The 26,557-nt window shown below is 37.5% G+C and overlaps 1 protein-coding gene across 1 annotated transcript in view; it reads left to right on the forward strand.

Annotated features, from left to right (window-relative positions):
• Positions 1-26,557, forward strand: part of LOC130435603 (voltage-dependent calcium channel subunit alpha-2/delta-1) — a 90,471-nt gene that overhangs the window by 36,164 nt on the left and 27,750 nt on the right. The window contains exons 6-18 of the mRNA XM_056766351.1: positions 1,703-1,835; positions 6,265-6,396; positions 7,943-8,012; positions 8,174-8,224; positions 9,601-9,700; positions 17,138-17,296; positions 17,480-17,587; positions 17,662-17,740; positions 17,855-17,904; positions 18,031-18,114; positions 18,217-18,288; positions 19,527-19,601; positions 20,665-20,739. Of these exons, the coding sequence (XP_056622329.1) occupies positions 1,703-1,835; positions 6,265-6,396; positions 7,943-8,012; positions 8,174-8,224; positions 9,601-9,700; positions 17,138-17,296; positions 17,480-17,587; positions 17,662-17,740; positions 17,855-17,904; positions 18,031-18,114; positions 18,217-18,288; positions 19,527-19,601; positions 20,665-20,739 (1,188 nt within the window). The remainder of the gene's footprint in view (positions 1-1,702; positions 1,836-6,264; positions 6,397-7,942; positions 8,013-8,173; positions 8,225-9,600; positions 9,701-17,137; positions 17,297-17,479; positions 17,588-17,661; positions 17,741-17,854; positions 17,905-18,030; positions 18,115-18,216; positions 18,289-19,526; positions 19,602-20,664; positions 20,740-26,557) is intronic.

Genomic DNA, 26,557 nt, shown 5'->3' on the forward strand with positions numbered 1-26,557 from the left:
GGGGTTTTTTAATCAACAAGATAAACATGTGTTACTGCTCATGCACACTTTTGTGCCCCAAACTTAACTTCCGATACACATATGCAAAGAATAGTGTAGTCCCTGTAGATCATTTCTGATTACAAGCAAAAGATATAACAAGTAAGTTACATTAGCTAGCAAGTTAAAATTATGTATAGCCAGTATTATTTTGTGTTTCCAGTAGAAGAACCTTACTTGGCTAAACTTTAACGAAGCAGAGTTACTATAAATTGAATTTTAGTTTTAATATCGATATATATCTTTTTTCAATTTTTTTTTTATCTTGATTTTAGTTAAAGTTTTAGCAATTTTTGTATTTGCTTTTGTCATTTTATAATTTATTTTTTTATTTTTTTATATTGCTAAATAATATCAATTATTTTTTATTTTAGTTTACTTTTTTAATATTATTATAATTTTAGTGCTGTAAACTTATTTCAGTTATTTTCATAGACATAATTTGCAGGTGGGATAGTTGGGACATTCTCACCATTTCCCATTGCTCTCACTCGTAAGTTATATAAGCAGAAGACAGAGAGCTGACACTCCAGAAATGCTGCCAGAATGAAATGCGTGCATCATCCGCGCTCACTACGCTTGCTTTTGCATGCAGTGTCTTAGCACAAAAGCACATAAACCATTGAACAAGTTACATTTTAATTTTCGTAAGAATAAATTGTTTCTAAGTGTAAACGCATCGAAACAGTCAAGTGACCTTCCCCAAATGACATTTTGGGAACCACATACTGTTAGAACTGGAGTCGAAAAGCAGATTAGCCAATTAAAGTATTGTTTTTGTCGTCTTTGTCCCCACCACTTTTCAAAGCAAAGTTACACCACAGTTTATTTTTGAGGCAACATTTAAATGTCATTTTTTTATAAGTTTTCCCCAATAATGTTCAGGACAATACTGTATTTGATTCAACAGAAATGTTTTATTAAGTTTTAATTTAAATTTTTGTAAACTAAAGTAACCTTGCAACGAAGTTACATGACCCATTCAACAAATACTTTAGGTATGAAAAGTAATATACAATAAAATTAAACATTTTTTTTATTTAATACAATTATGATACAATTCAATTTTAATATAAATCAATATTAATATAAATTAAATCATTTATAAAAAGTTGTTGGTCACTAGCCAATTAACCTAAGTTGACCTCAGGCCAGGCACGTGCATCCAATGAAACTGTCTATATACTTATAGGAAAACTAGCAAGATATTTTTGATACTGATATAACTGTTTTATTTTTATTTGAATATTACATTTTATTTAGTAAAAAATTAATGAAAGTGAAGGTCTAGCACGCCTCAGTAGCTTGCAAGAAATGCTTTATTTATCCCCTTATTTATTTGTTTTATTACCGCATCATTTAGATTCTACGAGCTAAAATCAAAAACGTGTGACAAAGGCTATAACACTGCCGTGATGTTTACAAATAACATGTTTTCTCAGTTTTTTTAGAAGGGTGGAGTGTCTGCACTCGATTATTAGAGTAATATTGCATTTAAATAAATTGTCTTTCATAGCAAATTTGTTTTATACCATTCTAAATCGCTTGGTTATTATAAAGATAATATGTTTTAAAACTCATATCTGTCAGCTGCTATTTATGGTCCGGGACAGAAATAATCTTTTTTACCTGTAACGTGACATCAGAATCATTTCTCCCACAGCTTTACGCCAATGAAACCGAAGGACGGAAAAACCGCATCAGACCTGAATTCCAAGAGGATCCGGCATTCAAAAACCGCCTCACTTCCTACAACCATACAGCTGTGCACATCCCCACGGATATATATGACGGCTGTAAGTACTGTATTCCCCTACGCGCACGCTTCTATAGATCTCCATCTGTTCTGCATGCTGTATTATCTACTGCTGGGAATCCTGTGAGACACTTTTTGGTGATTGCTTTGGATGTAGCTTCAAAAATCTTTGCGTGAGGTTTCAGAAAAGCACTATAAAATGGAAGGTCTTTGACAGCTAGGGTCCTTTGGGGAAACTTTTATTATTTGAATACACAATTGCTTGCTTGGAGTCTGGTTAAGTAAAGTACGTTTTTTTCTTGTAGCAGGGATAGCAGGTCGGTCAAGCCTCTGTTGGCCTGCTGAGTTCATGTCTGGTGCTTTTGTGTTAGACAGCTGTTCACTGTTGACCTTGACATAAACACTTATATTCACAACACACAAACTAATGGATGACAAATGAATGTATGTAATTAATTACTTTGGCCATACTGCCCTTTGGTAAACAAAGTTGTTTAAAATGATCTCCACTGAGTCAGAGATTTGAACAGCCACACAAAAGACTATTCAACACTCACAGAGGTGGCTGCCCATGTAATTTAAGAAAGGAGTTTCATCATTGTTTGCCCTGTAATTGTATGCTATTTTATACAATTATCTGTGAGTCATTCTGTAGTCCTCTGTTTCTAATTCTATGTGGAAGAAGTTAATCTTTTGCAAAAGCAGTTAGGGTACAATTTGGTTATTTGGAAGGCCAAGCCTGTTAGCATCTTTTGGTTAGTTGTGATGTCTATTAATTGTTCTCTTGAATAGGTTTAAAAACTTGCAGATTGCAAAACACAGATCTTTATACAGAAAATTCTGTTGTCATTTTCTCGTCTCATGTCATTTCACACTTGTATGACTTTCTTCTGGAGAAAAAATAAGATATTCTGAAGTACATTGGCAACCAAACAACAATGGACCCCATTGAATACATTTGTATTGACACAAAACCTTGGAGAAAAAACATTTCTCAAGATATCTTCTACTGTGATCCACTGAAGAAAGAATCATATACAGAACTTAAGGGTCAATGATGAGAGAATTTTTTATTTTGTTTGTCATGAGTTCCACATCTGTATAAATGTCTTTGTTCTGATGAACACAGAAAACATATTTGGAAGAATGCTTATAACCAAACAGATCTTGCCCCCCCCATTGACTACCGTAGTAGGAAAAAATATTTTCTGTTGAACACAAAAGAAGACACTTTGAGTGAAGGACAGCAAACAGTTCTGGGGCACTTTTGACTACCATTGTATTTTTTGCTATCTCAATCGGGGGGAAAAATCTGTTTGGCTATAAGCATTCTTCCAAATATCTTTCTCTGTGTTCATAGGAACAGAGAATTGTATACAGATTTGGATCAACTCGAAGGTGAGTAAATGGTGACAGAATTTTCATTTTTGGCTGAAGTTTCACCTTAAATATATTTTCACAGGTAGAAAGACCCACGTACAGAAGCAGAAAGACATATAGTGTTGAGGCAGAAAGAGTTGAGTTATAATTGCCCTGGTGTTGGGTCTGACCTGACCTTGTGCCTGAAGGAAACGTTGTACGTGTGTGCGAATCCCCGTCCAGACCGACCCTCTCAAACTCAGCGTGCTGGGACACAGTGGCTCGCGACTAATGTCCAATTACTCAAGTGTCTATATGTTCATTAATTACAGAGGTTTGTTGACTCTCGGTAATGCAGCGAGAACCTGACGGCTTTTCTCTAGAGGCATTAAAAGCAAAGTTTGCACACATCAGCCCTATCAAACACTCAGACCACAAATAGCCCGGAACCCCAGGCGCGCACACACAGCCGCACAGAAATAACACAGATCCGTTGCTCCCGCCGGGGAGAAAATTGGATTTTTGTGGATCAAGTAGTACATCGTTTAAGGGTTTCTAGAGGAGGGCGGGTGCCACCCCCCAAGTACCAGTCAGCTAACACTGAAAAAACTTAACTATTAAGAGAGACAAGTCAGAAAGGACAGCTGGCAAATTTCCTCTTCTTTACTTTTGAAATGATGGAAAATGGTTTAGAGTGAGTGGTTTAAGAGATCTTTTCCTAACGTGTGTTTTGTTGGCTGTATTGTAATTTACTACGTGATTAAAGATTCAATCCATAACGTGTATCTGACATTGTTTGTCCTATAGATGTAAATGGCGTCTTAAAGGAACAGTTCACCCGAAAATGAAAATTCTGTCATCATTTACTCTTCATACAAGTGGTTTCAAACCTTTATAAATTTATTTGTTCTGCTCAACACAAAGGAAGATATTTGAAAAAATGTCAGAAACCCTCATTGACTCCCATAGTAGGGAAAATAAATAATATGGAAGTAAATGGGGGACGAGATCTGTTTGGATACTGACATTCTTTCAAATATCTTCCTTTGTTTTCAGCAGCACAACGAAATCTATACAGATTTGGAACAAAGATGTCAATGATGAGTCAATGATGACAGAATTTTCATTTTTGGGTGAACTGTCCCTTTTAATTATTTAATAAGGAGAGATGTGCTGTTACTTTCGTAAGCATTTGTACAATTGGGTTTTCATCTCAGACAGACTGAAGGAAAGACCACTCAGAACATCCAGAAACGGTATAAAACACATTGCATTGTGTCAGTCGGATTTGCATGGGCATGCATCACTCACGCTTTTTTGCTAAATATGTAAATATCTAATTGTGTCTGTGTTTGCGAATAACATTTACCCTTTTCAAGCCTAACCTGATTTATTACTGTCCAGTCAGCAGTTCCTCTGTAGTCATTGATCAGTCTTTTGAGTTTTTTTGGACAAAGATGTCTAGAAAATGTGCTTGGTTTCCATTGTTTCCATCGCTCAGCCTGCCTCCGCTGTACGCCAGACGATAAAATAAGTTATGGTTGTTATAACACTGAATTTTTCATGCTTCATTACAATAATTGTTGACAAGCAGGCTGTTTTCTCACCTCATTAGCATTATCGCTACCAGCACTTCTTACTGCCTATCAGCACGCTGCCCTTTCTGAGGCATGAGGTTTGATAGGATGATTATAGGTTTCCATGGTACCCTCAGTGGTGATGTAATAAAGTCAATCAGTTTGTTTGCGGCTGAGGTGGTGAAGAGCCCTCTGTGCAGAATTATACTGTTAACAGCGGTTGAGTTGAGTGTAAATTACTCCTTATTGTCTCGCCTCTTCTCCTATTTTCTTCATTTTCTCTCGCTGGAATGATAAAGTCACCATAAGCACCGAATGACCTCTGTTGATAGAAGGCGGGTTTCCTTTAGGGGGGTGGGATTCTGCTCGATGTAGTACTGAAAGGCTATTGAAAGTCGTATTGTGAAATGTGTCTTTTAATTATAGATGGGGTTATTTCTCTGTTTTTTATAGGACGTGTAAACCTTGTAGCTGTATGATGCTGTTTAATCGTTTTAATTAAATACGTAGGACTTTGAAAAGCTCAGTAGTAGCCTTTTTAAATGTAAATGAAAAAAAAGAATCTCATGGGAATCATAACGAATTTTCGAGATGGCTTATTCGAATGAATTTGTACATTCTTATTTCTACGTTTTAAAGGGCTCATATGGCGCGCATATGTGTCTTTATGTGTCTTTGATGTGTTATAAGTGACCCATGTAATAGAGACATAAAAATATGCAAAACCATAATATGCAGACCTGCCTGAAACGCCTCGTGTAACCAAACCCTCATAAATCTACGTCAGTAGATTACTAGGAGCTTTGAAAAAATCTGTGCATTTCAGAGAGGCGGGGCAAAGAGGACATACAGCATTATTTAATCTTTAAACGTGTAAACACCTTGCATTACATTGAAAACAAACAGTAATATTAGTTTAAGCCGTGTCATATGTACACTTTAATACAATTTGCTTTGGTGCCAATGAAGCTTTGGGGAAGGGTCAGGGGAGGAGCATCAGTTTTGGTGTTTCTAATAATCGTACGTTTTTACGATTCACATCATACTGATACATACAAACTAGCCACTTCATAAAATAGATATGAATTCCCTTGAGATCAGGGGAATGGACAGCTTTGTTTTCTTCTTGCCTTTAGACAACGAAAGTAACACATTTTTACTTACACCCAGAAAAGAAATTAAGAAAAACAAGAGTTCTTGAAATTATTTTAATTATAAAACAATTTAACTGGTAAAGCTGCAATATGGAACTTTTGCCTCTATCACCATCTCTGTTTGAAACATAAAACTGCAGGTTACATTTATAGACAATTTATGCAAAATCCTACTTGATAGCTAAAATTGTAAATCATAAGTACTACAAATGTTAAGGATCATAAATTAAGACGCGATTCACAGCTAGCGCACTGCTATGACGAGTCCAGCTGTATGACTTTGAAAGATTTCTTACTAACTATTTTTTTATTTTAATACGCAGTTTTAATAAAATATGTTCTGTGTATAACTTTGCATGTTTCTGCCTAAAATTTTCAGCCACAATTGTGTTGAACGAGCTGAACTGGACCGAGGCGTTAGATGACGTATTTAAGAAGAACAGAGAAGAAGACCCAACGCTTCTGTGGCAAGTGTTCGGCAGCGCGACTGGATTAGCTCGTTATTACCCAGGTAACCGTATGAGTTCCTATTTCTTTCAGTACGCACACATTACAATCTCAATTCATCACCCACCCGTTTCCTCTTTGTGTGACTCTGCCGTCTCTAATTGGTAAACATAGCATGTAGTCCCAGCTCAAATTACAGCAAAGTTTATGACTAATTTTAATATGAAATATCGTGCCAGCTCAGCAGAGATTTTATTGCATTCTTTTGAGCTTTAATGATGACGGAGGAGAGAAATAATGAGTGACACGATTCATTTTCATTACATTTAGTTTTATAATTGCCTAAAATTTCCTGAAATCTTTGCATATAAATTGTGCATTAGCCACAGACGAACCTTGGACCCTTAACAGCTTCATGAGGGTTTGCGCTGCTGAAATTACTGGCTGTTTCATTTAAAGAAAATGCTTACCCAAATGTTATTTGTTTTTACACTGAAGTACTTTCAAACAAGCATGAGGCTGTTTGTTACAATGGAACACAATGAAAAGTGATCTGAGTTTTTTACTCTGTTTAACATTCTGTCAAGCTACAGAAAGGTCACGAAAGTACCATTAAATACGGCATTGTATTTCAAATCTTCTGAAGGTTTATGTGAGGAACAGTCTGCAGACTTTTCTGATATGAAATGATGCTGGTTTGACACAAAGATCGATGTTCAGCCGTGATGCACACGAGAACCGATGAGGTTTGATGGTGTACATGTATAACCTGCTGCACGTTGAATCTGACAACTGAAGACTGAGTTGCATAAATGATTTGAGAATATAAAATGACAATGACTTCCAAAACCACTGAGGAGCTTTGTGTAATGAATACAGAAAGCTTTAATGTGGCTAATAAGGTTTTAGAGAATCGTTTCCCGATATTATATGCTTATCTTATTTTATATGCTTGTATTTTTATTGTGATGTTGTTCTGTCTTCAAAAAGTTTCTTCAAAATTCCTGTTTTTTTAATATTGTTTTGCGTTTGGAAGAATATTGAGGTGAGAATGATAACAGCGTTTTTATTTCTGGTTATACTGTGCCTTAAGATATTAAGAAAACTATTTAAGCCACCATGGATTTTCTCCATATGGATGCGTGGGCACATTTATCATATTGGCGTTCTTGTAAGCGTTGCTTCATTATAGGTCCAAGAACGCCGGTCAATTAGTATGTTACAGGCGAATCACAGTGTCTTAGACTGTCTGGTGGCCCTTATATCTGAGATCCACTCACTAAATGTCAGAACGTGGGAGGCCGTTTATGTAGAAATGCCCCTTGTTAGGATTTTCAGCCTTGATGGTCACAGATGAGTACCCTCATTTGCAGAGGGTTATTTTGCCAGGAACTAAAAAAGAACATACTGTTAAAACGAAAAATCGAAGCTGAAATTCTGCCGGGGACACCGTGGGTCTTCTTTCCACACGACCGCAGTCGATATAAACCGCAGACCAGCCCCCACCTGACGCAGGACTAGGGTTCACTCAAGACAGAGATGTGAAAAATCAGATGGAGTTTGGGTACAAAGGTCACTCATATTTCCATTTCCTGTCTCTATCTATTCAGCTTCCCCTTGGATGGATGCCAGGAAAACGCCCAGTAAAATCGACCTGTATGATGTGCGGCGACGACCTTGGTACTAATACGTGTTTCTCTGTGCGTTTCTTGTGTGTGCGCTCTTGAACTCTGTCCTTTATTCACCCTCTTTTTTTCCTGATACCTTCTTTTCTTTGATGTCTTGGTGTAAGAATTTCTGCTTGCTTGAAAGGGATCGTGAATATTTTTCTGTGTATTCAGGTATGTTCAAGGTGCAGCTTCACCCAAGGACATGCTGATTCTTGTGGATGCGTGAGTTTAATGCTTTCTTTAATTCATGTACAATATAGTTATAAAATAGTTCTGGAAACTCTGAGAGTTCTGGGTTTGGATGATGATTGGTCAATAGCTGTGCTGCATTTATAACATTTACCTACGCTTAGCAACTCGCTGAAAGTTAACAAGTTAGAACTTTATCTTTAGAAGTTGGTTTGTTAAAAAATATTTGTGAACCTGTAACACAAAACCAGTCGAGTACGGGTATTAGCACGGGTATATTTGTGGCAATAGCCAACAAAACACTGTATTGACTCAAAATTATTGGTTTTTCTTTTATGACAAAAATCATTAGGATATTAAGTAAAGATCATGTTCCGTGAAGATAAATATATCTTATCGTAAATATATCGAAACTTTATTTTTGTGAGTGGATGCATAAAATCGCGAGACACGCCTACAAACTTCACTCTTTGGGAATTACCCACTCAAGTTTGGTATCTATGTAAAGCTTAGAATTTCTGCTTTCGGGATCATCTACTCTCCACAACGTCATAACAGCAGTAAGCCCATAGAGAGCGTAAAAAAAAACTTGTTTATTCTTAACAACGGCCTGCTACAGCGCCTCTGATGGGCAACTTTAAAGAGGATTTTTTTGCACCCTATAATTATTTTTCATTTACTCACCAGGGCTTTTTCCTGTCTCAAAATGAGGCGGAAGTGGTGCCATCCTGATCTTGTACACACACATAGGTCAATCGTACCTTACCGTACCGTGGCTTAACCAAAGTGGCTTTGACATATTAAAAGTTTTATAAATTTAGATGAAAATGACAATTATTAAGTTAAATGAAACTTTACTTTTATTCAACCAAACATACATTGTTTATTAACTAAAAAAGATTTGATCATTTTCAACTAACTTGCCCAAAATAGCTAAATGAATTTACCAGTCTTACTAAATGAGCAAAGCTCATTCACAACTTGCATTCTCTGTGGCTCACTTTAAATGATCTCTTATATTCACTAGCGACTGAAAAGTTCAATAGTTTAAATAGATCGGTTCAAAAGAGTCATTCGTGTGCGAGTCGTTCTGAATGCAGTGTGCGTTAATACTGGCGAACTCGCTGTATACAGTATATGCTGATACAGGCGATCCAACTGGCCAGCTAAAGACATTACAATCTTGTACGTCATGTTACTTTAAGAAATTTCAAGAAATTAAACGTACTTGTTCTGCAACTAATTTTAGCGCCTCAGTGTGCTGATAATGAAACAACGCTTCCACTGTGGTGTATTGCCGCAACTGCAGTTACAAATGACATAATTTTGGCGAGAGTCCGTTAAATGTCGTGCCGCCTCCAATTTCTCTAAAAGTTATTTGAACAATTCCTTTAACTGCTATTTTCCAGGAGTGGAAGCGTGTCTGGACTGACCCTTAAACTGATCCGTACTTCTGTCAGTGAAATGCTGGAAACTCTTTCCGATGATGATTATGTCAATGTCGTCCATGTAAGTATGATTGCGTGCTATGTGTCGGCAGTTCCTTTATGGGTATGTATGCTTTAACTGCATTGTTTAGTTTGTGTGCAAAACTAAGGATTTGCTCACACTAACTCACACGCTCGATGTTGATCACCATAGCAGTGTTTTAGCATCTTGCCATTAGCTGTTTTTTAACCATCTTAATGTGCCACCGGAAGCATCTTCATGATCAGGATTTTTTTAGTTTCTAGAGTATATGTAGGCTGTCGGATATGTTCTGTGTGATGCAACAGTAGTGTGTAAAAAGAAGAGGGAGAGAGAGAGCTGGTGTAATGAAATATGGATCTGGTTTCAGCTTGCCACTTGAAAACAGGCGCTTAATGAAAAGGCTGCTTCTGGGCTCTGTGTGCTGAATTGAAAATGGCTGGACAAAGTGAGGCGGAGAGATCAGACTGAGTGAAAAAGAGAGACGGAGAAACAGGCAGGAAATTGCTATATATCATTCCTCCTAGAAGGAGCCTCCAATCCATCTTGGCTAGGAGCTTTTTTACTCTGGTCTTGCCAGATTTGTTCTGAACGTGATTTTTTCTCAACCTTTCCTCTGACTAAAGGTATTTAGTATACAGGACTATCCGCCCTGACACAACAGTTTTGGCTGTCTAAGTTTCTTACAAAGTCTGCCGAACATTCACAGAAGGCATTCATAGAGGGTGTACAGTAACAGAGTTTTGTTGGTCTTCAGGATTGAGACTGACATTAAAATGCGTTTGAGTTATTGTTTAATTGTTATCAATTCGTTTACATTATTAAGTGATCAACTCTAGCCTTAAACTTGTTTGTCAGTACTAGTAAGGCTCAGGACAGGTATCATTAATATATATACATGAATTGTGAAGTTTCAGCTCAAAACAGATATTTATTATACCATTCTCTAAATGGCCAGTTTTGCATGTGAGGAGAAACAAGCTGTTTTGGTGTGTGTCTCTTTAAGTGCAAAGGAGCTGCTAGTCTCCGCCCCTTTTCCAGCAGCAAACAAAGCCAGGACTGTGAGCCTGTGCTTCCTATGACAAAACAAGAAAGAAGGGTCTCGCCTTTAAACACCAAACACGTTGTTTTCTATAAGCAAAAGTACACATGAAAGACTGGTCGCATAGGCCTATATACTGACCAAACGCTTTTTTATAAGTGAAAGAAAACTTTTACGGTGTCGGAACTGACACACGTATGTCACTTGCGAAAGCAAAAATGGCGACATCATCATGGGTGGAAACTTTCAGATTTATGAACCCCTTCCTATGTAAAAAAGGGTGCTTAATCTAATTGGCTCATTTTCTCACAGGCTTGCACAGATAGGCTCACATAAACAAAGTTACTGGTTGGTAATTTTTCAAGTTTCTGAGGTGCTTAGATGCACCAGAGGCCCAATTATAGCACTAAAAGCAACACTAGAGAACTTTTGCTTATGGTTAACCCCATGTGGTTGATAAGCGCAATTGTCTGTTATCAGTGTCGTAAATACTGTTGCTGTATAATCTTCCTCGTGGCCACCGCAATACACGTGAATTTGTTGACTAAGCAGAAACTGCTGTTACTTCATTTCACTTTGGACCCTGTTGGGTATACTACTGAGCTATCCGTCTTATTTTGGGCGTAAATATGGGCGCCACCATCATTGAGCTGTTTGTGTTTAGACTTCCGGTGAGCCACTAAAGCTAATGGCAGTCGTATTGCAAGTAAGCTAATTTATATTTATTATGGAACCCAAACGTTCAAGCTCAATGTGTGCAGTTAGAGGTTGCCATAATACCCTTTACAAACGCATCCAAATGTCTACAAAACATTTGTTTTTACCTTAATCCACGCACCAGAGCTGGATATGGATGTCACGCACCCAATGATCTGCATCATGATGGCCTAGTTTGGCAGGCCTTGTTACTACGAGGATTAAAGCTGAAGTAAACAAGGGAGAGAATGAAAACATGAAATCATTAGTATTTAATAGACATAAAATAAGTGCATAGCGTGCTAGCTACATATCAGCTAGCATGCTAATGTTAGCTACATAGCACATTTGCAGTCACCCAAAACACAACGCATTGACGTGAATGTATTTAGTATCTAAAAAAAAAATACTTAACTGTAGTTATATTTTCAGAATCACACTCGCGACTAAGCCTTGTGCTTTGTGTAATAGGTGCAATCACTAACTTACACTCAACTTGCAATGAGAATAGTGCCTAGCAAGGTAACTATTAATCCTGATAACATTAGTCTGAGTGCATGAACTAATCAGCAACTTGTGACCGCAAATCATTTACTGTGGTTTGATAGTCATCTATTATGAGCATTAAACTAAATTCATGACATGGCAAGATCATGCTACGTTAGCTATTGACACAGACAACTTAACATTATCTCGTCTACCTAACGATTATAAATTGTGAACCAGAAACGTAAGTGGGTCAACAAACAATCTTAGCACAGCATAATACGCTCAAAAGTACAGGACAGCATGCAAAAAATGACTATTAGACTTTTAAATCCAGTTGCAGGAAGGTTGGGTCTCCATCCGTTTTGCAACCTGTTGCCTCTTGCAGCAAGTCCGTCAGATATTATTGCACTCTTCCGCATGCAGGGGATGGGCGGGGCTGTGTGTACAGACCCGAACACAGAACTTACATAGTGTGATTTCAGCAGCTAGGAGGCTCCTCAGATAGCAGCGGCAGTAGATTCCGTCCTGTTAAGAGTCGTTCTACCCCTGAAATAATTTTAGAGACATTATTTTTAGGTCGAAAAACTACATAGTGTTGCTTTAAACAGGGAATAAATCAGATTTTTGTGAAAGGGCCCCTTTAAATTTTCAGTGAATAATAGTTAGATTTCTTTATTGTTTTTCTTTTTTGAGGATTATGAGCTTTTAATCTTTTGTGAATCTCTGTTCCGATAAAGGATTAGCTCTGTGAGATCTGACAACTGGCTTCGCTTCAGGGACCTTATGCCAATAAGAGTCTAGTGTGGTGTGTGCATGTATGAGTGAGAACAGAAAGTAAAAAAGAGAAAAGATTTTTCCTACCACAACAGAAATGTTTCAGTTGAAACAAATTTGTAAAGATGGCAGCAGTTGAGGTTTGAACAGGATGGGCCTGACGAGCATTATGGTTATTATTGTGTTGGCCAAATACATCTATAAAATTGTGTTGATTATGTACCAATTAAAAGGACAGAAAGTGTGTTGTAACGCCACCGATGAAGTAGTTATTTAACCACCAATGCGCACAGATGTACAGTTAACATGAACTGTTTGGTTTGTGAAGAGGGAAATTGAGATGGATTATGAGTATTTATTATGATTTAGATGACACAACAGTGTTAAAACTTCAAGGTGATGCCAGAGGGAACCACTTCTCAATAAACTGCAAATTTCAGCTGTGAATCAAATTAAAGATTTCTTTTTAGGAACATGTTGAACACATAGCTAAGCCAAACCCGTCTTTCACGAGACATCACTCATTCCTGCCAAGAAATGTGTGGCATTTGGAAAGGAAGTAAATTGAGACGTACATCATAGTGCATCTGATAACTGCATATTACAAAGTATATTGCAATTTAAAACATTTATTGTTGCATAATACTGAATGGCTTCACTGCAGAGTTATTTTTTAGTTTTATTAAGATTTTGAATTACTTTATATTTGTAATTTTTATAGTAATTTTGGTTTAATATTAAGCATTTTTTTAACATGCTTTTGTCATTTGATTATTTATGTGTGTAATTAATATTTAGCTTTATTTTATTTTTTATTTCGTTTTTTATTTTTGTGACCCTTAAGGTGATATTATTTGAACATCTCACATGAATTTAACGTAGAATTTAGATACTCAAATAATATTTAGATTCAGATGTTTTATTGAATTTCAACTAATATAAATGTTTTAGTTTTAGTAAACTAATAACCTAGCATTAGTATGAAAAAATAAGGGAGTGCAGTATACTGGTATAGATAAGTGTTAATGCATACTCAACTCAACTTTATTTATATAGCGCTTTTTTCTATTTTCATTGTTAAAAAGCAGCTGTAAATGAGACATATTGACTATATGCAAAACAATTAAAGGTATACCTGTTAAAACAATAAAACGGTGAAAACACAGAAGACAGACATACAATATATAAATTCCTATATGCAATATTAATTATGTAAAAAATAAATTCTAACACTGAATGTAGTGATTGTAATAATAGCATTGGTCTGCTTTTCCTAACAATTTGCTTATCCAAATCAATTTAAATGCTCTGACCAATTCAGATGAAGAATGATCTTGTATTTAACACCTATGATATGATTTGACGAAGAGAAGCATTTGTGAGCTCTGAGTGATATCAGCTAATTTGAGCGTGCTCATGCCTCATTTCCCTCTTGAATGCCACACGAGAGCCCTCGACAGATGTTCCTCCTCTTAACAAGCCTTTGTAATGAGATGCCACATCTATAGCCACCAAGATTCATATTTCGATAGCCCCAGGATTTCATATCATCATACATTTTTCAAAACCCATCTGAGGTTGAGGGAAATACAAGGTTTGGTGGTGTGACCCTATCTGTAGGCCGATGAGAAGGTCACTTACACACAGAAGATATTGAACGTCTTGTGAAGAGTGTAAAAATATGCTCTGTGGTGTTACTTGAAATAACACTGTTATTAGAGAAATGCATTGAAAGTCAATTTTTAATAATTATCCAAAATGCCATTTCTGTTATGCAGTCAGTTAGAATGGTGTCATTACATGATCCATTATATTATTTACTATCATAAAGGAAACAAAGATTTCTCTGAAAGCAATTCAATTTGTGTATTCATCAAAATCCAAATTTAAAATCGTTGCTGCTGGTAAAAAAGTGTTTTTAAGCATGTAGATAATGTCAGTCAGCCAACATTTGCTTTTACATACTGTCTGAGGTCATTATTATGAGCTTTATAATGCATATCCATGCAAATGTGACATTTACAGTTAAGACCAGTGGAAATAAGCCATTTTGTTTCTCTGCTCCGGTCAGCTCATTTCTTTCTTTGTCATTGTCCGAATAAATATTTGATCAGTAATTTATGAAAGCAAATATTGGATCAGGGTTATTGATGCTCATTAGGGCTTCACCGTGGCAACCGCCTCTGAATTGTTGGAGGATATTACCCAATTTATCATTTATATTGACTTATCTGGATGGGCTGGATTTTCATCGGAAATGATTGACTGGTGCAATTGACCGGCAGCAGATGATAAACAGTTTGAACTGTGAACACGAGATTACAGGTTTAATTTGCTCTCGTGAGGTTACTCTAATGTTAGGTGTTAGGTTTTATGTATGAAACGTGTTGCTTTCGCTGGGCGTTGGTGTAGAATGGAGATACATTCTCGCTTTATTATTTTATAGGTTTGCTTTTTCAATTGACACTATTTCTAGGAAGCCGTATAAAACATGCAACTTTTAAAATTGCTGTTCTACCTCATAGATAGAAGTAGGATTAAAAGAAGAGTGAACTGAGACTTCTACTTCAATCCCCAGTTTGTCTCATGTCTCTCCTCTAGAGTTGCTAAAGAGATGGTAATGTCACAAGATGCTCTCAGATTTACTAAATTATAAAATTCTGCCTTCACATGAATTTTATAGTTCAGTAACATTACCAAAATAAATCATTGTGAGAAGCAAAAGAGTTGATTTTTGAGATCTTAAGAGGTTTTTTACAGCCAAAGTACAAATTCTAAGAGCATTTATTCACCCTTGTGTCATTCACAACAATCCTTTTGAGAAGATATTTTGAGAAATGTCTCAGTGGATGTGTTTTCCATACAATGGAAGTCAATGTGTTTCATTGTTGTTTGGTTACAAAGGTTCTTCAAAATTGTAACTTTTGTGTTTTTCATGTGTAATGAGGGAGAGTAAATGGGTGTTTTTTGAGTGTACTGTCCCCTTATTATTCATTTAGCTTTACAAAAGCAACCTCTTTGTTATGTAGTTTTCCTCCGGTGAGTGACGCAACAAAACGTAACCACACTTGTTAGTAATCTACACTGTAAGTGAACGACGTCTGGTGTGTAGGGGGTGTGTGTATTATCAGTGTTTCCTGATGCTCCATTTATAAGCCGCCGTATGCAGCGAGCCGTGAGTCACGGGGACCTCTGTGGCGATAATTAAATATTCACTCAATGCTGGAGCAACTAATCGAAGCGTGACTCATCGGTTCATTCAGCAGGCATCGTGCTTATTCAACAGCACACAGACACCTGATCCCACAATGACAACATTGACTGACACACACCGACTAATGATGTGGTCATCTTTCACATCACGTGTACATGGAAATAAATGTGAGGTGATGAAGTCATTCTTTTTTCATGCAACATCAACAAAAACTAAAAGTGAACTCTGCTGTTTGTAGTGCTGGATGATATTGCATTCATCTTGTATTTAATTCATACTTATATAGTCTAAATATTGTTGGGTTATTTTCATCCACCAATAAACCCAATTGTTAGTTTAAAGATTGATTTGCAAGCGAAAATATCCATCCATCCATCCATTTTCTAGCGAAAATATCCAATAACATAGAAATGTGTAGTAATGTGTTTATTGGGTTCTTGGCTAGTCTGGTTAGCTGGTCATGTGATTTCAACCACTTTTTTTCTAAAGTGCAACTAATTTTCTTTGCTTAAAATTTTTTGAATGAGGAAGAAATTAATGAGGAAACAATTACTTTGTGCACCTTTAAAAGGAATAGAGGCCTTTATGTAGAACAGTTCTGTATTAAATAAGTATAAGTATAGGAAATGCATCATGTGCTTTTTAAGGTCCTCAGGGCAGATCTGCAGTTATAGTTATCATTTAAATTTTTGCATGAGCGCCACATATATTTGCTCATTAACTGTAATGGTGTTGTAATGCACCTGCGTCTGTTTGTCATACTGTGACTTTTTCCATTGTTGGGATTTTGGGCATCATTTTAATGGCCACCCCCCACTATGCTTTTCCCTTTCTTATTTTTCCTTCCTCTTGTTTCTGTTTCTTTCCTTCACACCAACTCTATTTTCTGGTTCTCGTGCTCAAAACACACACACAGTCGAGCTTTGAAGTCGGTTCACGGGGGTCAGCTCGATAAATGACAGAACGCAGGGAAGCCTATCTGAACAGAAAATTAGAAAGTTGTATGGGTATCCAGCTTGTCATATCAAATTATTTTCATCAATTACAACACAATAGCCGTCGAGATTTTGACTCTAGGAAACGGTTAAGCGGGGCTAGTTCTTATAGTATGTACTACAGTAAATATTTGTCAGGGCAGTTTTATTACATTTTTGATTGTTATAATTGGGGAAAAAGATGAAGTGAAATGGATTAGACAAAAAGTCCATGCAACTGATGCAAAAATGTGAAAGATAACTACATATATATATATTTTTTTTTCCAGTTCAACACAAAAGTGAATAACACAGCCTGTTTCGACCACCTGGTCCAAGCCAACGTTCGAAATAAAAAGATTCTCAAAGACGCTGTGCAGAACATTACAGCCAAAGGCATCACCAACTACACAAAAGGCTTTGAATTTGCCTTCGACCAGCTTGCAAACGTAAGTTACTTTATTTTGGTTTAGGTTCTTATTAGGTAATCTGTTTGAATCTGTAAAATGTGTTTTTGGAAACCATAACACTACATATTTGTTCACCAAATTTGGAGCAGTAGTAGTGTTGTGCGCCACTGACCTCTGCTGGCCACACCGTGTAATTACATACAAACTTGCTAAAATGTTTAGCAGCCAAACGTCACCAGAGCAAACTGCAACAAGATTATAATGCTGTTTACTGATGGAGGAGAGGAAAGAGCAGAAGAGATCTTCAGCAGACACAACATAAACCAAGAGGTTTGTCAAACTACTCTAAAGAAAATTGCGAATTAAAGCACTACATGTGACTTACGCCTTTAATTTTATTACAGGTGCGTGTGTTCACATTCTCTGTAGGTCAACACAACTATGACACAGGACCAATAAAGTGGATGGCTTGTGCTAATAAAGGTAAGTGTTGTTGAGCTCAGTCTGCCCCCTAGTGGTGGAAGAGCAAATGTGCTACTCAATACATCGGCACTATATTGATAAACAATCATATTTTCTCTGTTGTATGCTGTGCAGGATACTTCTATGAAATCCCTTCCATCGGAGCCATCCGCATAAACACACAGGTCTACAAATATGATTGTTGTTACTTGTGCTTTTTGTTTTGCTGTATTCTCCTGCGTGTGAATATGTGAAGGTCCGAGACTGACCTACATTTGCTTATTTTTTGCATGTTCCCTGCTTTGATTAAGGAATATCTTGATGTGTTGGGGCGGCCAATGGTCCTTGCAGATGCTAAGCAGGTGCAGTGGACCAACGTGTACCTGGATGCTCTGGTATGACATCTTTCATCACAGACAAGATACTTGAAGAGTTGTATGATTTATCTGAAACAGTAAACGTTTCACCTATTTGTTTGTACTTCTTTATGACCTCAGGAGCTGGGCCTAGTCATCACAGGCACGCTACCTGTATTCAACAAGACCAAATCTGAAGGATCTCTCAGCCAGGTCAGCGTCCAGTTTATCTTATAGAGACATATAATTTTTTTTAATAATATTATAAATATATAACATGTAGATTTTAATTGCATGGACAGATTATACTGTAGTTCTGCATTCTGTGCTTGATGTCAGATAGTCATAGTGTTTAAATCTGCTCGACCTGACTTTGCCATAAACAACATGCCATGCCATGGACAACATATTTTGTTTACATTTTTATTTATAAAACCAAACCATAACTTACCCCCAAAATCAGAGGGAAATGAGAAGTGAAAACCAAGGGTCTAAGAGCACCTAATCCTGGTTGGAAAATTACATTTAAAAGAAAATGTTAATTTATTTCTAAAATAATAATAATAAAAATTATTTCTGATTGGTTGATTCAAATGTTGTCCAAGGGTCAACATGATGTTGTCCTAAGGATATCAACCACTTGGCCAAACAGGAAATATTTATATATGAAATGTAGGCTTATATAGTTATGATAAAATCCTATTATACAATTGTAAATGTTACTCATTTAAAAAGTTGTAATCTGAATATATATAGGATTATAAATGAATATAATGTATAGGTTAGATTTAGTGTATGTATAGGTATTTGTGTGTATGTTTATATCAAGCTAAAATGTTTTTTAAGTGTATAAATTGTTTCACAATTCTTTACCGTAACAGTGCAGAAATAAATGATATAAATCAATGAACAGAGCACCAGATGTGTCATTAGCAGATCTGTTTCTCTATTAATAACCAAATGCTTGGAAAACAGTGCTATTTTTGTCACTTTTAATAGGCTAACAGTTGCTAGTGACGCAAAAGATTAAACCTCATTATCTTTATTAACCATGTGGACAGTAGCCTTCTCGGCAACACTACCATACTAACAGACGTGGAAAATAAATGTCGTAGGATATCTTATCCTGAATTTTTCCAGTTTGGGGTTAAAGGACCTCCGCGCTGAGCGCCTGTCAATATGAGTGACCTTCTGAAAAGTATTTCCGCTGGCTATCTGCGTCACTGATAGAGAGTTCTCAGATATAGTTAATATTAGTTTCCATTGTGGATGGCGATGTGCTGTTTCAGACCTGTGATGTTTTTTCTGACGGTTGTTTTTGTCCTATGACTACACATTGCACATTGTTTTCCAGGCCTAGATTTGCATCACACTTGTTTGTAACTATCACTCCATTGAGTGTCTGATGAAACTCTCTCTTTCCTCGCTCCCTGTCTCTCTTTTATCATCAGAACCAGTTGATTTTGGGAGTGATGGGGGTGGATGTGTCCCTTGATGATATCAAGAGATTGACGCCCCGCTTCACCGTGAGTACCACAAATCCTGTGTTAGGTTATATGAGACCAGTCTTCTTTTTTGATTGCACTTATGCTTTTGTTGTCCTTATCCTCTCCCAATTGCTTCCATTGCTTACCCCAGCTGTAAATCACTTTGGATAAAAGCATCTGCTAAATAACTAAATGTAAAGTGGCCAGGGACGGTAAACATATAGGCTGCGTTTAGGCCGATTCGCATACTTTCCGCCCTAAAGTTTGTGACAGTTACGGCCCCGCCAGCGACAATTCACCTTCGATGATCACTGTGTCGTCACAATGTCGTCTATAGGCAACAATGGCTACTTCCGTTTTGTGTTAGTATGTCCAAGAAGTACGAGCAAACTGTTTTGCTGCGCGCTAAAATTGACTTATCAATAATAAAAACAGTAGATACATTAAGAACATATTCTGATAAGGGGAATTGGCAGGCAACAATGCATCATAATTGTATTCGGCAATGAAAAAAATCATGTGGGTTTGGAATGACATAAAGGTCCATAAATGAAGACAGTGTTTTTATTTGGCGTGAACGATCCCTTCAGTGCTACATAATTCAGCTTAAAAGCAAACACAGCCAAACTCGCGCCTTAGATGTTTTCTTTGCAAACACTTTAAGAGGTTTGTTATAAAACTAACGCTGTGTGCTTAAGATGATAAATGCTTCACTGTTCGGCACAGTCCTGCGGTCATGCACATATACAGTAAGATCACTCTAGAGGATACAAACCCAAGGGGATATAAACCCAAATGTATAGATTGTACCGGGGCATATGTTTGTACTTACCTTTGATTCGTAAATGGTTGTGATTTTCTGTTAAGCTGAGAGGAATGTTTCCAGATGATCCGACACATTTGATTAACTCTAAGTGCTCAGGGGTGATTGACAGCTCGGCCCGGCGTTCTCGGGGGATATTAGACGGTACCGCGCTAGTGAGGGATTAGCCGCAAGATCTCTCATGATCCAGGCCCGTTTGGTTTTAGATGGGGTTTGATGGTGGTCTTTTGATCAGAATCTGATTTTGATCACACTGATCTTCTGTTTTGTTTGTTTCAGATTGGCCCTAACGGATATTATTTTGCAATCGACCCCAATGGCTACGTGCTGCTCCATCCAAACCTCCAACCAAAGGTATTGAAGCATTCTCTCCATCCGGCGCTTTAAATACGACATCTTGAGATTTAAGGACGCGGAAGAGTTTTATGGTGCCGTGGCGTACATCTCATGTTAATATCATTCTTTTTTCTTGACGTGTATTTGGTTATCAGTGTGAGATATTATGTGTCGTGCATATGATTATCTCTCGCTTTATCTTAAACCATCTCCCCAGCGCTCTTTCTATATCTGTTGTGTATGTGCTGCATATTTATGTCCCATTCTGCTTATACACATTTGCCATGTGTGCTTTAATGCATTTATGTATAGACTTAAATCAGAGTAGGGGACGTATTTACTTTGACATGAACGAAAACTGTGGCACAGAATGTTTAATCTGCGGCATGCCGTGAATCTATGGCCCTCCCCTGTGTGACCTGTGAGGTGAGGCCCCGCCCTTAAATGCTGATGAGCATTGAAAGTATGTGATGTAAAGAATGAAAGTATGTGAAGTTCGTTCTGCCAGAATGGATTTAGTTCATCTTTTTACATTTTTGTCATTAAGAAAGTTCACAGCAGCATTGCGCTGGAGACTTAAAGGTCCAGTGTGTCCAGGATCTATTGACAGAAATGCAATATAATCTACAGAACTACTATGTCTTCAGAGGTGTATAAAGTTGCATAATGACGGGGTATGTTTCATAAGCTTAGAATGAGCTATTTCTATCTACATACACCGCGGGGCCCCTTGCATAGTATTCACCATGTTGTTTCTACAGTAGCCCTAAACGGACAAACTGCTCTTCAGAGCGCGTTTCGTAAATACAGTATCTACTTTGTCAGAAGAAAAAACATGAAGAAATCTTAGTTCTGTGTCAGCCGCCGTAGTGCTTTGAAAGGGAGTGGGGTAAACTGTGTCTTGATTGCAATTCGCAACCTCTCAGATAGATGCCACTAAATGTGAAACACTGGACCTTTAAGTTTCGATCACTAAACGTTTTTAAGAAAGTTTCTTTTTTTCCTGTTTAAGAAAAGATGTATTTTCTGCTTAAACCACCACAGACTACTTTTTTCTTTAATAGTCCTCTTTTTATTTACATTAAATGAAGTCTGCTTAAGGCAAAGATAATTCATACTTTACATATAGTTCATGCAACATTTTATATCGCCCGAAACAAACAGGAACATCCGACATCTGCCATTGATTCAGCACATATCCTCCTCGCCGAGTGCATCTGACCTCATGTAAAGCCATAGATTGAGAATGTATGAACATGCATTCACAGCATGTAAACAGGCCTGCGTACATCTTTTCCTTTGGATCGGATCGCCCGGCGCCTGTGCTGGGTGAGATTTTCGCGTAACCTTTGCATCTGGCCTGAAGCAACACGCTACACAACTGGCAGCAAACCTGCATATATGTTTCTCAATGGAACTGCTTATTTAATATCAGTCTATACATGGGTTCTTTTGATTCTGGTGTTCCACCACACACACGGGCTGGTCTGAATTTATTCTTTTACACAGATTGCGAAAGAGAAGAGACATGCGTGTGTGTTCGTGCTCTGAATGGCGTCGGAGATAAGCAGGGTTGTAGTTTATCCTCGGTCTGGAACGTAAAAGCGCCGTCCGTCACGTTGCCTCGGACAGTCGCAGTTTGAGGAGTTAAAGCATGTTAAATATTACGTCTGGCCGGGCGTAGATTAGAATGGTTTGGACGTTCTCTGATTTAGGCTGACGACCTCGTGTGGTTTTGGAGATATCTGTGCCTGAGGTCGCTCCGTGTGCGAGCCGAGGCAGGTGCCGATGTCGGGCGAAAAAACGTGATGTTTGCTGTTAATTCTTTATTATAATAACATAGTTCCTGGTCGAGAATGTGGAGGGCATTAACTTCTTTCCACAAGCCAGTCAATCAAACATCCAGAGCAGATTTTCATCTCCGGCGTCAGCGAGAGCGAATGTGACATATTTCCATCTCCCCTCAGAGTAACATCCTCCGGCTCGAGATGAAAGGAAGCGCGACGATTCCTTTGAAAAGACCTTACCGAAACAAACTCGGAACACAACTCGCAAACAATCCGTTTCTTTAATGAGCCCGGCTGTATTGTCAAAGCCATAAAACCGAGAGAAACGCATGTGCCATGACAACGTAAACACCAGCAGACCCTCAGCGGTCCTTTATTGCTCCCAGCGGGGTCTTGCATTGACTCCATGTGCTCAGCAGACCGCCGATCTTTTCCTTCAGTTAAGCGAGCCCGTTCCGATCAGATCTGAAGGATTGATCTCTCAAGGACAGATGTTGAGACGGGACGGACGCGCTGATTGAGGGAGACGCGCAGGCATTGAAACTCTGAACCGTGAATGCTGCACTTAACCTGATATGCAAACACAAGCTCCTTAACCAAAGGGTGCCAGATCTCCTGGAAACAGTTCAAAGTTCTTCACCAGCATCCTGCAGTGCACAACACATGCCTGAATTTGTCAGCTAAAGTTAAGCGAAATCAAGCACTTCGAGGGAGAGTCTTTCAAGGGGACTTTGAACACACAAGGAAGGGCTAATTTGATTTTGAAGGCGCATTGAACCGACCCTCGTAGTATGTCGGCCACATGTTGCCAGCGAACAACACAGATGAATGCAACGAGATTGGATTTATTGTCAATGCTTTTATTTCCTTTAAACAGCCTCTTCCATGATGGATTGCAGTGTAACAACACTGTTAACAAGTGGTCTTTTTAAAGGCTCTGCGTTTGAAGTTTCAGGCGTCAGTTTTTGGCACCCATAAATCATCTTGTGTTATTTTGAAATGATATAGGCTTGTGTTTATCCTTTCCATGTTTCTTGTTAGAAAAGGATTTTAAACCGTCGCCGCAGGCTAAATAAAAAGTTGGACGTTTCGTTCCCTGAGGTGAGACTGTAGTGGTAGAAATGGTCCATTCTGTCATAGGTCACCGAGTGATATAGTGCTAAATAGCTTGTCTAGTTTAAGGAATATTATGCTAACTAGATAGTCCTAGTCATAGATAGCTTGTTGTCAATGTATCACCTTAACTATTACAGGACACAAGCCCTCATAGGTTTCCCTCTTTCACATTGTTACTTTAAATACTTACGGTATATAAACATGCTTCAATTCTGCATCGTAACAGACTTTTTACAGAAGCTAGCATACACTTTGAAAAAATGTATGTCTTCAATTTGTATTCAAATCAAGAGCTCGGCTAAGGGAAGAGTTTAAGGAGGATTGGCAAAGAAGTACATTTTGGAAAAACATGTTCACGTTTACTGAACCCCCAAAAATGAGAGCAAAATGTTACGACATTAGAGGATCAATGAACAGTGATAAATGTTGATTTTATTCAATGTTTACTTTGAAACCATGTTTCCTAGACCCCTTCGCAAGATGTAAACATTGGTACAGCAGCACCTCCGATCTCATTTTCGTTATAAATGTCTTTGAACACAAAAGAAGATATTTTGAAGAATGTTGAAAAGCAGACAGTTCTTCCTACTATGCTAGTCAATGGTGGTCAAGAACTTTTTGTTAACAAGCATTCTTCCAAATATCTTTCTGTTCATCAGAACAAAGACATTTATACAGATTAGGAAAAGCCTAAATGAAGAATTTTTTTTATTTTCAGTTAAAACTGCCCCTTACAGGCAGAAATTATGTGAACATATTTTTAAACCAGTTCTTTACAGAACGTATTAACTTATAAAAATAAGGTAATACATGTGATCTCATCTTTAAGTTAAAGAAACAATTATACAACAATAATACAACCATTTTAAAAGTTGAAATGACTTGTACGGCTTATTGGATTGTTTAAAAATGTAAGACAACCAATCATGTTTTACATTGTTATACAAATATGCTCCAGACATTATTTTTGGCTACTACTGTACATGAGTGTATGAACAGTCTGAGACTCACATCTTGGCTGGCTTCTGTACAGTTTCTGAGTTAAGATGCATACGTTCGGAGTAATCCAACTGGAAACAAATGTGTGTCGCTAAACAAAAGGACGTTTTTGCTAAAGTGAGCGCTTCCAAGAAAAAAACTAGTCTCTGCATTTGCCAAGGTTTGTATGATTCTGTTATATGATTCTGAAGTGATTTGTAACAAATGTACAGTGCATCCCGCAGCACAACAACACTATGTTCTGCTGTTTCATTTATGGCCACCAAGCCTCAAAGAGTGCTGTACAATTTTTAAAGCTACATTTTATAACCAACATGAAGTAAGCTTCAATTTTCAGTTTCAAGCAAAGATGGCAAAAGAGACGAGAGTTAATGTAACGTTTGTTAGTACAGTATGTGTAATGGTTAAGAGGAATGATAGCATGCCATCTGATGTTTATTTGTGTTGTGTTAAGAGTCAATGGAGATATATCCTGTCAGCTAGATCACGCAGATAATGATTTTAATTTTCCCCAAACAAATATTCTGAGGAGATGAGGAGAGCATGTTTAGGAGTACATCGGATGGAAACCTGGAGCCGTTACACAGACTTTTATGTCGTGTGTTATCTGAACTCACTAAACCTTCAGTTGTATCGTGAACGAAAAAGATGATGCATGTACAAATGAAAACACACGAAGACAGCACCATTAAAAATGAGTGTGGGGGGAGAAGAAAAATATTTGTTAAGACTGTACACAGTGGCGTCTTGATGTATTTAGTCAAATTCTGCATATTTGTTTGGCTAATAGTTGCGAAAGTCCGTTTCATATTTGTTCTCATAAATATCAAGGAATATTTAGTAATATTTTCATTTTTAATTCTACAAAAAGTGATTTGATGAAGAGTTTGCTTCCACAATGAGATGTCATTTTCAAAAATCATGGTTTTATTATGTTATCATGTTTATATTATTTTTATTATGGCTTAAATCAAAACGAACCAACTGCTGTTGTATTGACATTAATTGGAATGCACAATAAAATCTGATTTTTTTAAGAAAGAAAAAAAAACTGAGTTATCTCATTTTGGAACCAAACTCTTCATATTTTTGTGTAAATTATTGATATCAATATATATGTTTCAGTTAAGTATTATATTTAAATACAAACATGTAGCAGACTTCCGTTTGCGTTCAAATATGACTTGAATGTGTCCTGTGTCTGTTCCGTGTCAGGGTTACAGTATGTTATGTGAAGTGTGGCATTGCTCGTGTCAGTCGGCTGGCGTGGGAGGATTTGGGCGGGACACACAGCGACTTGTGTAAATCCGCCTTTCCTGTTTATATAAAAATCTCTGCTACTTGGTCAACATGTGTTTCACAGAATACAGTGGCCCTAAGATTGTGTTTTGACACACATTCAAGTCACAAATATGATGTTTGGTCAACTTAAAATCAAACAAAACAGTTCCAAATGTTACAATTAGAAATGTATTTGCATACAAACTATGTAAGCAAAGACATGTGTGACTATCTAATTCTCTGACGTTTCTTCAGCTGGTGTAAATATCCAAACACTCCCTGCGGCTGCTGTGCATGTTCGATCCAAATATTAAAAGTTATTGTCTCGGCAAGAAAAGAGCAAGACTAACCAAGTGTGAAATTTTCGATGAAGGCCACTTTAGCACGTTTGCTCAGTTCTTTGTCATCAGACTGTCACATAAAGTCAACACGTGTCAGTCATGTCTGAAGGACATGTTGCTTCAACCGGGGGGCAGTAGCTGAGCAGAGGGTGACCCCGACACTTTGAATTCTGTCTGTATCTCATTATGCTCCCCTGCTTTCATATTCAGCGGAGATCCTTCGACCTCCTCCTTTGATTCTTTCGCTCATTCATGTGCCCAACATATCAATTCTTCCTTTCATCCATCAATTGTCCATCCACCTATCCATTC

This window comes from Triplophysa dalaica, chromosome 14 (assembly GCF_015846415.1).
Source record: "Triplophysa dalaica isolate WHDGS20190420 chromosome 14, ASM1584641v1, whole genome shotgun sequence".
Classification (NCBI taxonomy): Eukaryota; Metazoa; Chordata; class Actinopteri; order Cypriniformes; family Nemacheilidae; genus Triplophysa; species Triplophysa dalaica.